The sequence below is a fragment of the Bubalus bubalis genome, chromosome 8, assembly GCF_019923935.1.
Source record: "Bubalus bubalis isolate 160015118507 breed Murrah chromosome 8, NDDB_SH_1, whole genome shotgun sequence".
Classification (NCBI taxonomy): domain Eukaryota; kingdom Metazoa; phylum Chordata; class Mammalia; order Artiodactyla; family Bovidae; genus Bubalus; species Bubalus bubalis.
Genome location: NC_059164.1, coordinates 63,602,249 through 63,614,705, shown reverse-complemented (window position 1 = coordinate 63,614,705; position 12,457 = coordinate 63,602,249). Strand labels below are relative to the sequence as shown.

General features: G+C 40.4%; 1 protein-coding gene across 3 annotated transcripts in view; it reads left to right on the top strand.

Moving 5' to 3' along the window:
- The first annotated feature begins 3,389 nt into the window (after positions 1-3,389).
- AVL9 (AVL9 cell migration associated) overlaps positions 3,390-12,457 on the top strand; it is a 57,897-nt gene continuing 48,829 nt past the window's right edge. The window contains exon 1 of one of the 3 annotated variants that reach the window (XR_003110963.3): positions 3,390-3,753. Coding sequence is in view for 2 of the 3 variants with exons in the window: in XM_006066293.4 (XP_006066355.1) it covers positions 3,664-3,753 (90 nt within the window). In the remaining variant the exon portion in view is untranslated. The remainder of the gene's footprint in view (positions 3,754-12,457) is intronic. The other 2 variants (XM_006066293.4, XM_006066292.4) reach the window with 2 other exon arrangements.

Sequence of the window (12,457 nt, the reverse complement as noted above, 5' to 3'; positions counted from 1 at the left end):
GGTCGCAAAGAGTCGGACAAGACTGAGCGACAGAACTGAACTGTCCTTTTTAATCTTGTAATATCTAGGAGTCTACTATACACTTTTTGTATACACTATTTCTTCCACAGTCCAACAGGCAACCACCAGATGTCACTCTATGTTAATAACAGCACATTTAGGAAACCTTGGTGCTTTTACGCATCTGTTTTGAAAAGAAAAAGCGAACAAATTTTTTGCACTCGTCTATTTTATGTTTATATCTGAGGAGCTTAAAGCTAAAGAGTTTAAGCAGGAGAGACCAGGAAGAACATCATTCATTCACACAATGACTGTAAAGCAGCCATCATTCATTCATCGAACAAATACTTTAGTTGGAACATTGGCATTTTGCTCAGTATAAAATAGTGTAAAGAACAGAGCTACAACATCTTCTGCCCTTATAGGAGCTAAAGGATAAATGGGGGAGAAAGACAGCTAGCAAGCATTATGTACAAGGCACGTGATTTAATATGTAAAGCAAAAAGTCCTCTTTTAACTTGAGGGATCTTAGAGTAGTCAATCGTCACATCATTCTTTGGCAAGACAAGTAATGCCCCCAATTTTTTTTTTTCCTTTATCTATTCTTGTTTCATTTTCACTATACCATAATGTGAATAGGAACCAAATTCAAGGCATTGTTGCTACCTGATAGAGTTTAAAATTCAAGAAAATAAGCTTTAAGTCAATATCTTGCTTTCCATTACAGAAACCAAATTAACATTAGCAATATTCAGCACTATTGATGAAGAATAAAGGAGGTCTTATACTCTGAAAAAGGAGATACAATTTGTTTACACAGTAGTTAATGGGGATTGCAGGAAGAGGTGTTTTTATTCCATTGAGTTCTTTCCTGAGGCAAGACACTAAAAGAAACAACAGGCCAATACCAAATGAATTTGAAAACATATCATAGCTCTGTCTTCAGGGTTTTTCTCCTGGTTCTTACTTACAGAGTAGATATAAATTAGAACTTATAATTTATCATAACACATAATTACAAGAAGCTCTTCAATGTACTGTATGTTCAGAAAGACATTTCTAATTTTTTCCCTGGAGATAAATTTCATCATAAAATACAAGCAAATGTTTCCTTTCAAAATAATATTAAGGAAGTATTTCATTATCTCAAATTGCTATTTCCAATCTTGTTCTTTCCAACACTTTTTAAAATAAAGGAGAAATTCCTATTTTCCCTCAATGTGTCCTTATAGACAATGTCACTAATGAATGTATTTTATATTAATAGAACTCATTAAAAACTAATGTAAAAGTTGTTAAATTGTTAAATGGACCAGTCTATATAATTAGACATGGAAAAATTTTTACAAATTCCCTTGCTTACTTTCTCTCCCAATTTTCTCTGTGACATATCTTGCTTACACCATTATTTTAAATGACATATTTTTTAAACATTTAGGCAAATAATGGTCAGGAATAAATGATTTCATCTTAGTTGGAGACCCTAGCATGCAAAATGTAACAGATTTGGGGGAGTATGGCTGTGCTGGGCCTTATCTGTGGCATTTGAGATCTTTAGATGTGCCATACAAACTCGTAGCTGTGGCATGTGGGATCTAGTTTCCTGACCAGGGATCAAATCCGGGCCCTCTGCATTGAGCCCCTGGACCACCAGGAAAGTTCTGATACAGATTTTATACTGCTATCACTGGGGTCTCCTGCACAACGAAGTAAACAGTTGGCATTCATTATAGATATAGAGTTCTAAGATGCCCTGACCTTTCATCTTTTTAAAAAAAATGTTCAATTTCACTTCAATTTTAGCTAGGCTAATTGTGGAAATGTCAAAGAAGATGGAAGAAAAGAGGAACATATTCTGTATAAAGGGAATGTTATAGTTTCACACACAGTTCTGAGTCAGTGCCAAGAATTTTGTAATACAGAAAGAAATAGTAGCAACAACTTGAAGTTTTTCTACAGTATTATTAGCATTAAAACAATTCTACTGAATCACAGAAACTATGTTCTATTAATAAGAAGAAAATGGAAGTTAAAGTCACTCAGTCCTGTCCAACTCTTTGGAGACCTCACCAATGTTGTCTTCAAGGCTCCTCTATCCATGGAATTCTCCAGACAAGAATATTGGAGGGGGTAGCCATTCCCTTCTCCAGTATATGGTCCCTACCCAGGGATTGAACCCAGGTCTTCTGCATTGCAGGCAGATTCTTTACCATCTGAGCCGCCATTATACAGTTTTTCACAGCCATACTTAGATTAGAATGCAGGTCCTTAAATTTTAAGGCCAGAGTGGAAAACATTAACTATTAAGGTTGTCTAAACTAAGAGATGGGCAACTTGTAATGATGAACTTCACAACTAGTTATTGCAATGATTGTGAATGCTATTTGAAGCAGGCACCTACCCTCAAACTGCCCTGGACAAGACTTGTTAAATCTGCTAGTATTTCCACTATTCACTTTAAATTGACATAAAATGAGATACAGTTTCTTTTTTAATTCAACTAGTACAATCAGTAAGGAAATAAAAACCTCTGATGATAACTGACTCCATGTATTTTGTGCTGATCAGAGTACTAAACCCAGAAAAATAGAATGAAAAAAAAAATTTTTTTTTAATAGCAGGACTAAATTGGCCTTTCCTGGTGGCTCAGACAGTTAAGAATCTGCCTACAATGCAGGAGACCTGGGTTCAATCCCTGGGTCGAGAAGATCACCGGGAGAAGGGAATGGCTACCCACTCCAGTATTCTTGCCTGGATAATTTCATGGACAGAGGAGCCTGGCCGGCTACAGTCTATGGTGTCGCCAAGAGTCTGACACGACTGAGCAACCAACACTTTCACAACAAAGTAAAAAATAAAATATCAGGACTAGAATAATCACTTTTACAGGTCTCCCTGTAAATTTACCAAGGATATTCTGCATGAGGCCTTAAAACGCTTCCAAACTCCTATACATAATATTTAAATAAGGAAAAAACACAGAACGAAGCAAAAGAGAAACTCTGGATAAGCAAGTAACTTAAAGGCTGAATACACAGATGTAGAGCTGCACCGATATGTCTCCATGTTATCAAAATTTAAGGATAAAGGCCCCAGGCCAGAGAGGCGAAGGGAAGGAGGTGGAAGAAATGGATACACGGAAAATGAAGGGGGAAAAGGTAGGAAAAAACTGACGGAAGAGATGGGTAGGGGCGGAGATTTTAAGGAGGAAAAAGCAAGGACAGAGGAGGAAGGGGGAGAAGGTAGCACAGAGAGTGGGTGAACTGGGAACAGGTGTGCCCAGAGGCCCCACCAGGCCCCGCCCTCGGCCCCGCCCACCCAGCGCCCCCGCCCCGCTCCCCAGGCCCCGCCCCGCCATCAGGCCCAGCCCTCTCAGGTCCCTCCCGGTCCTTCCCAGTCCCGCCTCGCCCGCGGCGGCCCCGGCATCAGGTGACAGCCCGGAAACAGCGGAAGCGGATGAGGGAAGCGCGGCCGCGGCCCGGGGGGGCGGTGCAGAGCTGCAGGATCCTCGGCCTCTTCCCGGCCCCCTGCGCGGCTCTCATGCGGCTCCCTCGCTGACACCTGAAATCCACCTCTCGCCGTCCTCCTGGGGATCGCGGGGTCGCCGAGCTTGCCGCCCTCGGCGGTTGAAGTCATCGTTGTGCGGGCCCGCGGCGGTCGTCCATGGAGATCAGGCGGGGCGGCGATGGCCCCCAACGGGGGCCAGTCCTGCACATCGTGGTGGTCGGCTTTCATCACAAGAAGGGCTGCCAGGTGAGGAAGGGGCCCGTGCCCGCCCCTGGCCGTTCTGGCGTTCGCGCGCCGCCGACACCCACGCCGTTCCGCTCGGCTCAGACCACCCTTCAGTGCCCTCGGCCCTCCGCCCCTGAACTTGACTCCTCTCTCCTGATCCTCGCACTCACCCTACCTGAAGCCCACCCCGCACGCTCCCTGTTTTCCCCTCCCCCTGAAAATTGTATCTTGAGCAGCGGAGGAGTTATGTGTCGGTATGTTGGGGTTGGTAGATATTTAGGTTCTTCTGTGGAGTCAGAGGAAGGAATCGATGGTCGGCCCACTCTCTTCCTCATCCATCTCTGTCTCCGTTGACTTTCTGGTTGTCTGCTTTTAGTGGGATTCCCTTAGAAAAAAAAAATCAGCACTTGGGCTGCGTTTTCAAGGTAATGAGCTCTGGGCTTCCGCACGAGTACCTTAGGATGGTCGAAGCACATGCGGCACCGTGGGAAAATCAACTTCCTTTGTTTATCTGTGAAAGCCCTGGAACCCCTGTTGGGCTGATGTACTGACTCCGCCCCCCTTCCCATTCTTCCCTTTTGATGAGAGATAGACTCTCCAGCTCAGTTGCAGTGAGGGGAAGTGTTATTTACTGAGCAAAGAAACGTGCAAATATTAAGTCATTTTTAAGCTTCTTCACTGAAATGGTGAACGGGAACAATAGGACATCTGCAATCTATGTATCGAAGGCAGGGGAACAAAGGTAGAGGATTATTTAATGAGCGCAGAACTGGAAGGCAATGATGTCATAATGTGCTAGTGAACAGTAAATTGAAATGCTTAAAGTACTAAAAATGCTGATTGCTACCGCTAGGTAATGTAGCATTTCAAAGAAAATGTAATATTTTAAAAGACTGATTGGCAAAATTTCAGTTCATTAGAGGATAATGACAGAAAAGTGATGGAATGAAAGTAGTTGTGTATGTATGTGTTTTAAAGACAGCTTCATTTAAAAATATATTCCTCGTCCTTCAAGTAAAAATGACATAGTTACCAAGGAGGAAGTGACATTGTTCAGGGTAGTATTAGAAAATTCCAAGCAACAGCAGTGGAATATATATGGTTTTTAAATGTGGCCTTATATTTGGAGGTAAGAAAATAAATATTTGAGATAATTGTACTATGGCATGTAAGTAGTGCCTTTGTGCTCAGTCGTGTCTGACTCTTTTCAACCCCATGGATTGTAGCCCCGCCAGGCTTCTCTGTCCATGGGATTCTCTAGGCAAGAAGAACTGGAGTGGGTAGCCATTTCCTACCCAAGGGATCTTCCCGAGCCAGGGGTAGAATCCATGTTTCCTGCATGGCAGGCGAGTTCTTTACCACTGGGCTACCTAGGAAGCCTGTAAACAGTGTTCATCATCCTTAGACTTTCAATACTTTAAAACTTCATCTAGTTGTATGACAACTAACATCAAAGAGATGAAGTTTTATAGTATTAAAAATCTAAGGATGATGAACACCGCTTACCTCAGATATGGGCGAAGAAACTGAAACTTGGAGGAAGTAACTGATCTTGCCAAGGTTATGCTGGAGTCAGGCTTAGAATTGCCTTGGCACCACGTGTGTTCATTCAGCTGAGCCACGTGGCATGTAGGCGTCTCTATGAAAAAGTAAGGAGTGGGTCCCGTTCACAACCAAACGAAATTTTTAATGACAAAAAAGAAGAAAATATTCGTAGGGAATAGAATAAAATCTTTTAATCATTTTTGTCATCTAAAGTCAAGATTATTATGTGTTCTCTCTGTTTTATTGGTAGAAGTAATATAATTTATGTTTCCAGTAAGGAAAAATGATTTATCGTATGAAAAATATATATTAATTAGGGATTGCTGCTGCTGCTAAGTTGCTTCAGTCGTGTCTGACTCTGTGCGACCCCATAGAGGGCAGTCCACCAGGCTCCGCCATCCCTGGGATTCTCCAGGCAAGAACACTGGAGCGGGTTGCCATTTCCGTCTCCAATGCATGAAAGTGAAAAGTGAAAGTGAAGTCGCTCAGTCGTGTCTGACTCGTTGCGACCCCATGGACTGCAGCCTACCAGGCTCCTCCGTCCATGGGATTCTCCAGGCAAGAGTACTGGAGTGGGTTGCCATTGCCTTCTCCAATTAGGGATTAAAGAACACTAAACAACAGATTTTAAAATGAAGCAGAACTCTGAGGTGAAGCAGCAACCTGGATGCCATGATCTTTCTCAGGATTTATATGGCTTTTGCTTTCAGCCCTGAGACTGATTGTTTTGTGTGTTTTGGGTTTTTTTGGCCATGCTGCTTGACTTGCAGGATCTTAGTTCTCCAACCGGGGATGGAACCTACGCCCCAGCAGTGAAAGCACCAAGTCCTAACCACTAGACCACCAGGGGATTCCCTAAAATGAGAATTTATAGCCAAGGAGCAAAGTGGGGGCCAGTGGCTGGAAACTTACTACATCAAGGGTCAGACGGGTTTCTAGCTAAAGCCACCTAATGGGATACTTGATAAAATTAGGCAAGGCAGAGGTGAACCCGTAAGCCCAAAGTCAGAGCCTCATTGAGAAGAGAGTTCAGAGGAGCCTGACTAGTTTGGTTAAGACGAGCCTCATTGTCAGCACTGACATTGAAGCCCAGATGTCCCTAGTCTTTATAACTGCATCTCTTTTAGTAGCGCTTTTAGTAGAAAGGAAAAATACATGCCTTGTATATTACAAAAATATTTTGTAATCTGCATGATGCCTCATGGAGACAAAAGCAATTATTTTTTTAATACATACACTTACTGTGTTTTCTCACCTGGGGTGCTGATAGAATTAAAGAGAATGCAGAAGGTTCTACCACAATGCAGTGAAAGATGCATTGTTATTGTCTTATTGCTGACTGAAAACAGTTTTTTAAAAAGTATACTTAAATAGAATGGCAGAAATCGAAGAGCTAAGAACCTGGTTCTGCAAATCAAACAAGAATTTGTTATAATTTGTCAAAGTCAAAATGCAGTGAACAGAAAGGTGATTTTTAGATTGAACTAGTGCATATTCTATAGTTTTTACTTATAATTTTAATAGAACTATTACTATTTCTCACAAAAATTTTAACTCACTAATAATCGATTTTTTTTTTTCTATTGCTCCTCAAATTGAAATTGGGTGGAGAAATGACACTATGATTTCTAGACTCTAAAGAGAGTTAAAATTGTGTGAGTTGATCATCTGAAAAACTTCTAAAATCTTCTGTCGTGGTAGTCAGGTGGTGCCTAGGGACTGCTAAATAGCCACTCCACTCAGACAGCAGAGCAAATGAATGAAAAGGCTCTCACACTGAGTTGGTTGATAAAACTGACAGGTCAATGCAGTCAAAAATAATTAAACTTTTGCTGGAGACATAATTTGTATAAATTTATGGAAGTTCATCCAGCTGGAATAGGATGTTCAGTTGATGTGTAATAGTATAGAAAAAGATGGGAAAATAGTTTGTTCAACTACATTTCTAATTTTTGGTTGCCCTACTTACCTCCCTTTTTTGCCTTAGTTTTTATAAAATATCAAGAAAGTGTACTAAAAATCCAGTATAAGTCATACTGGGTTTTCCAGGTGTCTCAGTGGTAAAGAATCTGCCTGCCAATGCAGGAGACACAAGAGATGAGGGTTCAATCCCTGGGTTGGTAGGAAATGACAGCCCACTCCAGTATTCTTGCCTGGGAAATTCCATAAACAAAGGAGCCTGATGGGCTACAGCCATGGGGTCACAAAGAGTCAGACATGACTGAACACATAGGCAAAACATACGTCGTATTAGTTCTTAAATGATGTTCTTCACTTTTGCAAATGATTCTAGAAGACCTACAACTCTGCTTTCTTAAAAAAATTTTTATTGGAGTATAGTTGATTTATAATGTGTTAGTTTCTGATGTACAGCAAGTGAATCAGTTACACATAAATCCCACTATTTTTTTAGATTCTTTCCCATATAGATCATTAGAGTGTTGAGGAGAGTTCCCTGTGCTATAAATAGGACCTTATTATGTATTTTTATATAGTAGTATATATATGTCAGTCCCAGTCTCCCAGTTTAACCTTCCTCCCTTTCCCCCTACTAACCATAAGTTTGTTTTCTACATCCGTGACTCTATTTCTATTTTGTAAATAAATTCATTTGTACCATTTTTTTAGATTCCACATACAAGCAATATCATATGATATCTATCTTTTTCAGTCTGAGTTACTTCCCTCGGTATGACAATCTCTAGGTCCATCCATGTTGCTGCAAATGGCATTATTTAGTTCTTTTTTATGGTTGAATAATATTCCGTTATATATGCACCACATCTTTATCTTTTCTTCTGTCAGCGGACATTCAGGTTGCTTTCGTCTCCTGGCTATTGTAAATAGTGCTGCAGTGAACATTGGGGTGCATGTATCCAACTCTGCTTTCTTAATCTGTCGAAAATCCAAATATGTTTGATGTTCTGTTACTCCTTGGAAGAAAAGTTATGACCAACCTAGATAGCATATTCAAAAGCAGAGACATTACTTTGCCAACAAAGATTCGTCTAGTCAAGGCTATGATTTTTCCTGTGGTCATGTATGGATGTGAGAGTTGGACTGTGAAGAAGGCTGAGCGCCGAAGAATTGATGCTTTTGAACTGTGGTGTTGGAGAAGACTCTTGAGAGTCCCTTGGACTGCAAGGAGATCCAACCAGTCCATTCTGAAGGAGATCCGCCCTGGGATTTCTTTGGAAGGAATGATGCTAAAGCTGAAACTCCAGTACTTTAGCCACCTCATGCGAAGAGTTGACTCATTGGAAAAGACTCTGATGCTGGGAGGGATTGGGGGCAGGAGGAGAGGGGACGACAGAGGATGAGATGGCTGGATGGCATCACTGACTCGATGGACGTGAGTCTTGAGTGAACCCCAGGAGTTGGTGATGGACAGGGAGGCCTGGCGTGCTGCGATTCATGGGGTTGCAAAGAGTCGGACACGACTGAGCAACTGAACTGATCTGAAAGTTAAATGCATCAGGTGTTTCAGACTTTTTAATTACATAAGGTTTCCCTCAGGATGAATTAATCAGGTACCTTCTTGTGTAAAGGATTAAAAGTACATGGCTCATTGAACTGTGGCTGGCTTCGGATTGTTTTAGGCGGTTTGAGGGTGCTTTGTTAGACTATGCTGCAGGTCATGTTGAGCACCAGTTCATTCAATGCACTGAGATCATTCATAGAAAAAATTTCCATACTTGGTTGTAATTTATAATATTTAGATTCAAGTGAGCCAAAGTTAAACCTTCATTCAAAAAAGTAACTCCATATAACACTGTGCTGGGTTGAACATGGTAACTTTATCTAGAGGAATGTACTAAATCTTTGTAGACTTTTCTGCTATATTCTGCTGTAAAGGTGCTCTATAATGCTGTGATAAAGAAGTCAGGTCCGTTCACATGGGCCAGAGGAAAAGCCATTTGTGTTGAAGGTCCTCAAACTAGGCATGTAGATGTTCATTCCTTCATCTTGTTTCTGACATTTTTCCACCTTTGAGGCCTTCAAATGTATTTTAAATGAAAAATGCCTCTTAAATTAGAATGAACATCTATTAACGTTATCATTTGATTATTTTCTCACTTTTATTTGGTTAATTCATGGGGATGGATTCTTCTATAGGTACACATTTGTTTCTAGTGGTCGTTCTCATTTATTGATATACTTAACATTTAGGACATTTTAAGTGAGCTAAGGTACTACCATGACATTTCAAATGGTTTTGAAATATTTACTCATTCCGACTCTTCCCCTGAAATTGTTTAAAATTTAGCACTTCATAAAGAACTCTTCTTCCTTAAAAAGTCACCTGCAGTTAGACTCATTGCTAATGCTATGCTAAGTCGCTTCAGTCGTGTCCAACTCTGTGTGACCCCATAGACGGCAGCCACCAGGCTCGCCCGTCCCTGGGATTCTCCAGGCAAGAACACTGGAGCGGGTTGCCATTTCCTTCTCCAATGCATGAAAGTGAAAAGTGAAAGTGAAGTCGCTCAGTCGTGTCCGACTTCCAGCGACCCCATGGACTGCAGCCTACCAGGCTCCTCCATCCATGGGATTCTCCAGGCAAAAGTACTGGAGTAGGGTGCCATTGCCTTCTCCGGTTAGACTCATTAACATGAGGTAATTTGTAGACTTCTCTGTAGCAGTTTGCTTAGATTGTGTGTCCCAGAGTTTTGCTTGCTCTTTATTTGCTTTGTGGAAGTAAATATATAAACTGAATTTGTCAGATTCACCACAATTTTGGCAAAATAACATAATCAATGTATAGCAAATAAATCTTCTGGTTCTTTCTTAGAGTGGAACTTTTTTAAGCACTCAAATTAGTAGGGAATAGTTATTTTCCAAAAATGATGTCATAGAAAGTTGGAATTAGGGACTTCCCTGGCAATCCAGTGTTCAGACTCTGTGCACCTAATGCAGAGGGCACAGGTTCAATCCCTGGACCTGGAACTAAGATCCCGCATGGCACAGCCAAAAAAAAAAAAAAAATCCAAACCAAAAAAAGTTGGAATTATTGCTTTAATTTTGGCCACTATTCTGGTAGAGTTCATGGTTCTATATACATAGCTAGCAGTTTTAGTTCTTGAAGAAACTGGTTTTACCAGCCTGTACTTCTCTAAAAGGTAGAATCGTGAAAGAACTAGAACTCACGTTTGCACTAGTTACAGCAGTGAATAAAGCAACTAGATACAGTGAAGAGAACAGTGTATTTTCCTGTTGGACTGAGTGGGCTGATCAGAGGAAAGTATCTGTGAGTGGCAGGATGTAGCATTGTAAATTCAGGGGTGGGTTGAGGAGATCTGGAGGGACATTTGGTTTACGTTAGGGTTATAGTGTCAAGTCCTGACCCACTTCAGGTTTTGGGGACAGAAGGCTGGCTGACAAATACACAGTTTAGGCACCTGCTGTTGATGGGATCCTGTGGTGGCAATGATGAAATATTGGGGAGATCTTATTTATAATTCTTGTTGTAATTAAATAGGTCTTTGGGACAGTAAAAACAAATTTTGTGAGAATTAGAGGTTAGGGAAGAATAAAATCTAAAGTTTGTTTTTTTGTTGTTCTTTTTTTAGCTATGCAGAAAAACTCCTGAAATGAGATTGCGTTTTCTGGCCTTCCATAGCATTTTTATATGTGGGTGGAGGTTTCTACCTGATTTTAGCCATGCTTTTTCTGTGCTGAAATGATGCAACTTTCTCACTTTGCAGGGCTGCGACATTAACACTTAGTAGCAGTGGAATAGGTTTTTTTTTTAGGCCTTGGCATCACAGCTAAGCAGGATAGGGGGGCAGGGGGTCAACCTTCAAGAAATCAGGAAGATTCTTTTGTCTTAAGATTCTCCGCAGATGGCTAGACAGTGCCTAAGAGCCTAAGAGTATATAAATTTCTTTCTTTACCTTAAGTCTTTGATCCCCAGTAACCCATAAGTTACCTAAGTAATATCGTGGGTAGTCTTCTCCTTGTTATCAGTGTGATTGCAGATCCTTTGCTGAGCACAGATTTTGCTAGATATGGGGAAATTGCAGGGATGGGCACTATAAGAGGAAGATGAAGACCTATCTACTGAATAATTTTTAAAAAGACTGGTCCTATTATATTCTTTGGTTAAGATGCCATCAGATTAAAAACTCAAGTTTTCTCCTAGGATATTTTTAGAGGCTGTTATTTAAGTTGATTTTTTGGACAGTTTTTAAAATAGTATTTCAGCTGTTTTAAGAAATGACATTTCTTTTCAGAAGTAATATGTGTTCACTGTGGTAGAAAAGTGAGAATATAGAGAAAAAAGAAAACTGGCACTTAAAATCCTTTATCCTAGAGAAGTCTGCCTTGATAAATATTCCTCCATTTCTCCATTTTTTAATTAATACACATAGCTTTTTCCAGAAATGTATTAAACTATAAACAAGTTTTTTGACCTGCCTTTTTAATGTAACTTTATACCATTAATATCTTCCATTTTGAGAAGTATTGAATTTTAGCATCTTAAAATAGCTAAGTATTTTATTGAAATCTTTATTTAACTGGTCTCCTTTTTAGACACTTAGGTGGCATTCCAGTGTTTTGCTATTTTAAATAGTGCAGCAAAGAACATCATTGTGACATTGCACCATTTTTCTTTTCTTTTCTTTTTTTTTAATGGAGAGCTTGTTAAAATAAACTTTGAAGCAGAATATCCTGGACACAATTTAAATTACTCTGGATGATTCTGACTTCATCACAAATGTCACCCATTGTACTATGGCATTCTGGGTTTATTTTAACATAGGGTGATTCGCACATGCCTCTGACTCAGCGGGGCTTTTGATAACCAGTCAGAGAGAGAGATGATGGAGCAGTTAGCAGTTACTTCTCAGTGTCGACCAGAAACCTAACACTGGAGTTTTCAGCTTACCCTCCCTTCATTCTCATGTGTTGCTTCTTTTCTTGTGTGGACTGGAAGGGCATATCTACTAAATGTGTATGAAATACAATGACTTAGTCATGAATTTTGAAAGAAGACCTAAAGAATTCTCTTTATCCAGGGGTTCATGATAGCTAGTTAAGCTGATAGATGCTTTTCTCACTTGTTCCTGGTCGACAGTGTTTTAGGAAATTAAATCGTCAGAAGTCCAAGTTCAGGGTAAACTGTTTGGGTGTTCAGTTAGATTTGAAAACAGCCCTCTGCACTTGTATTTTCTTAATCCAA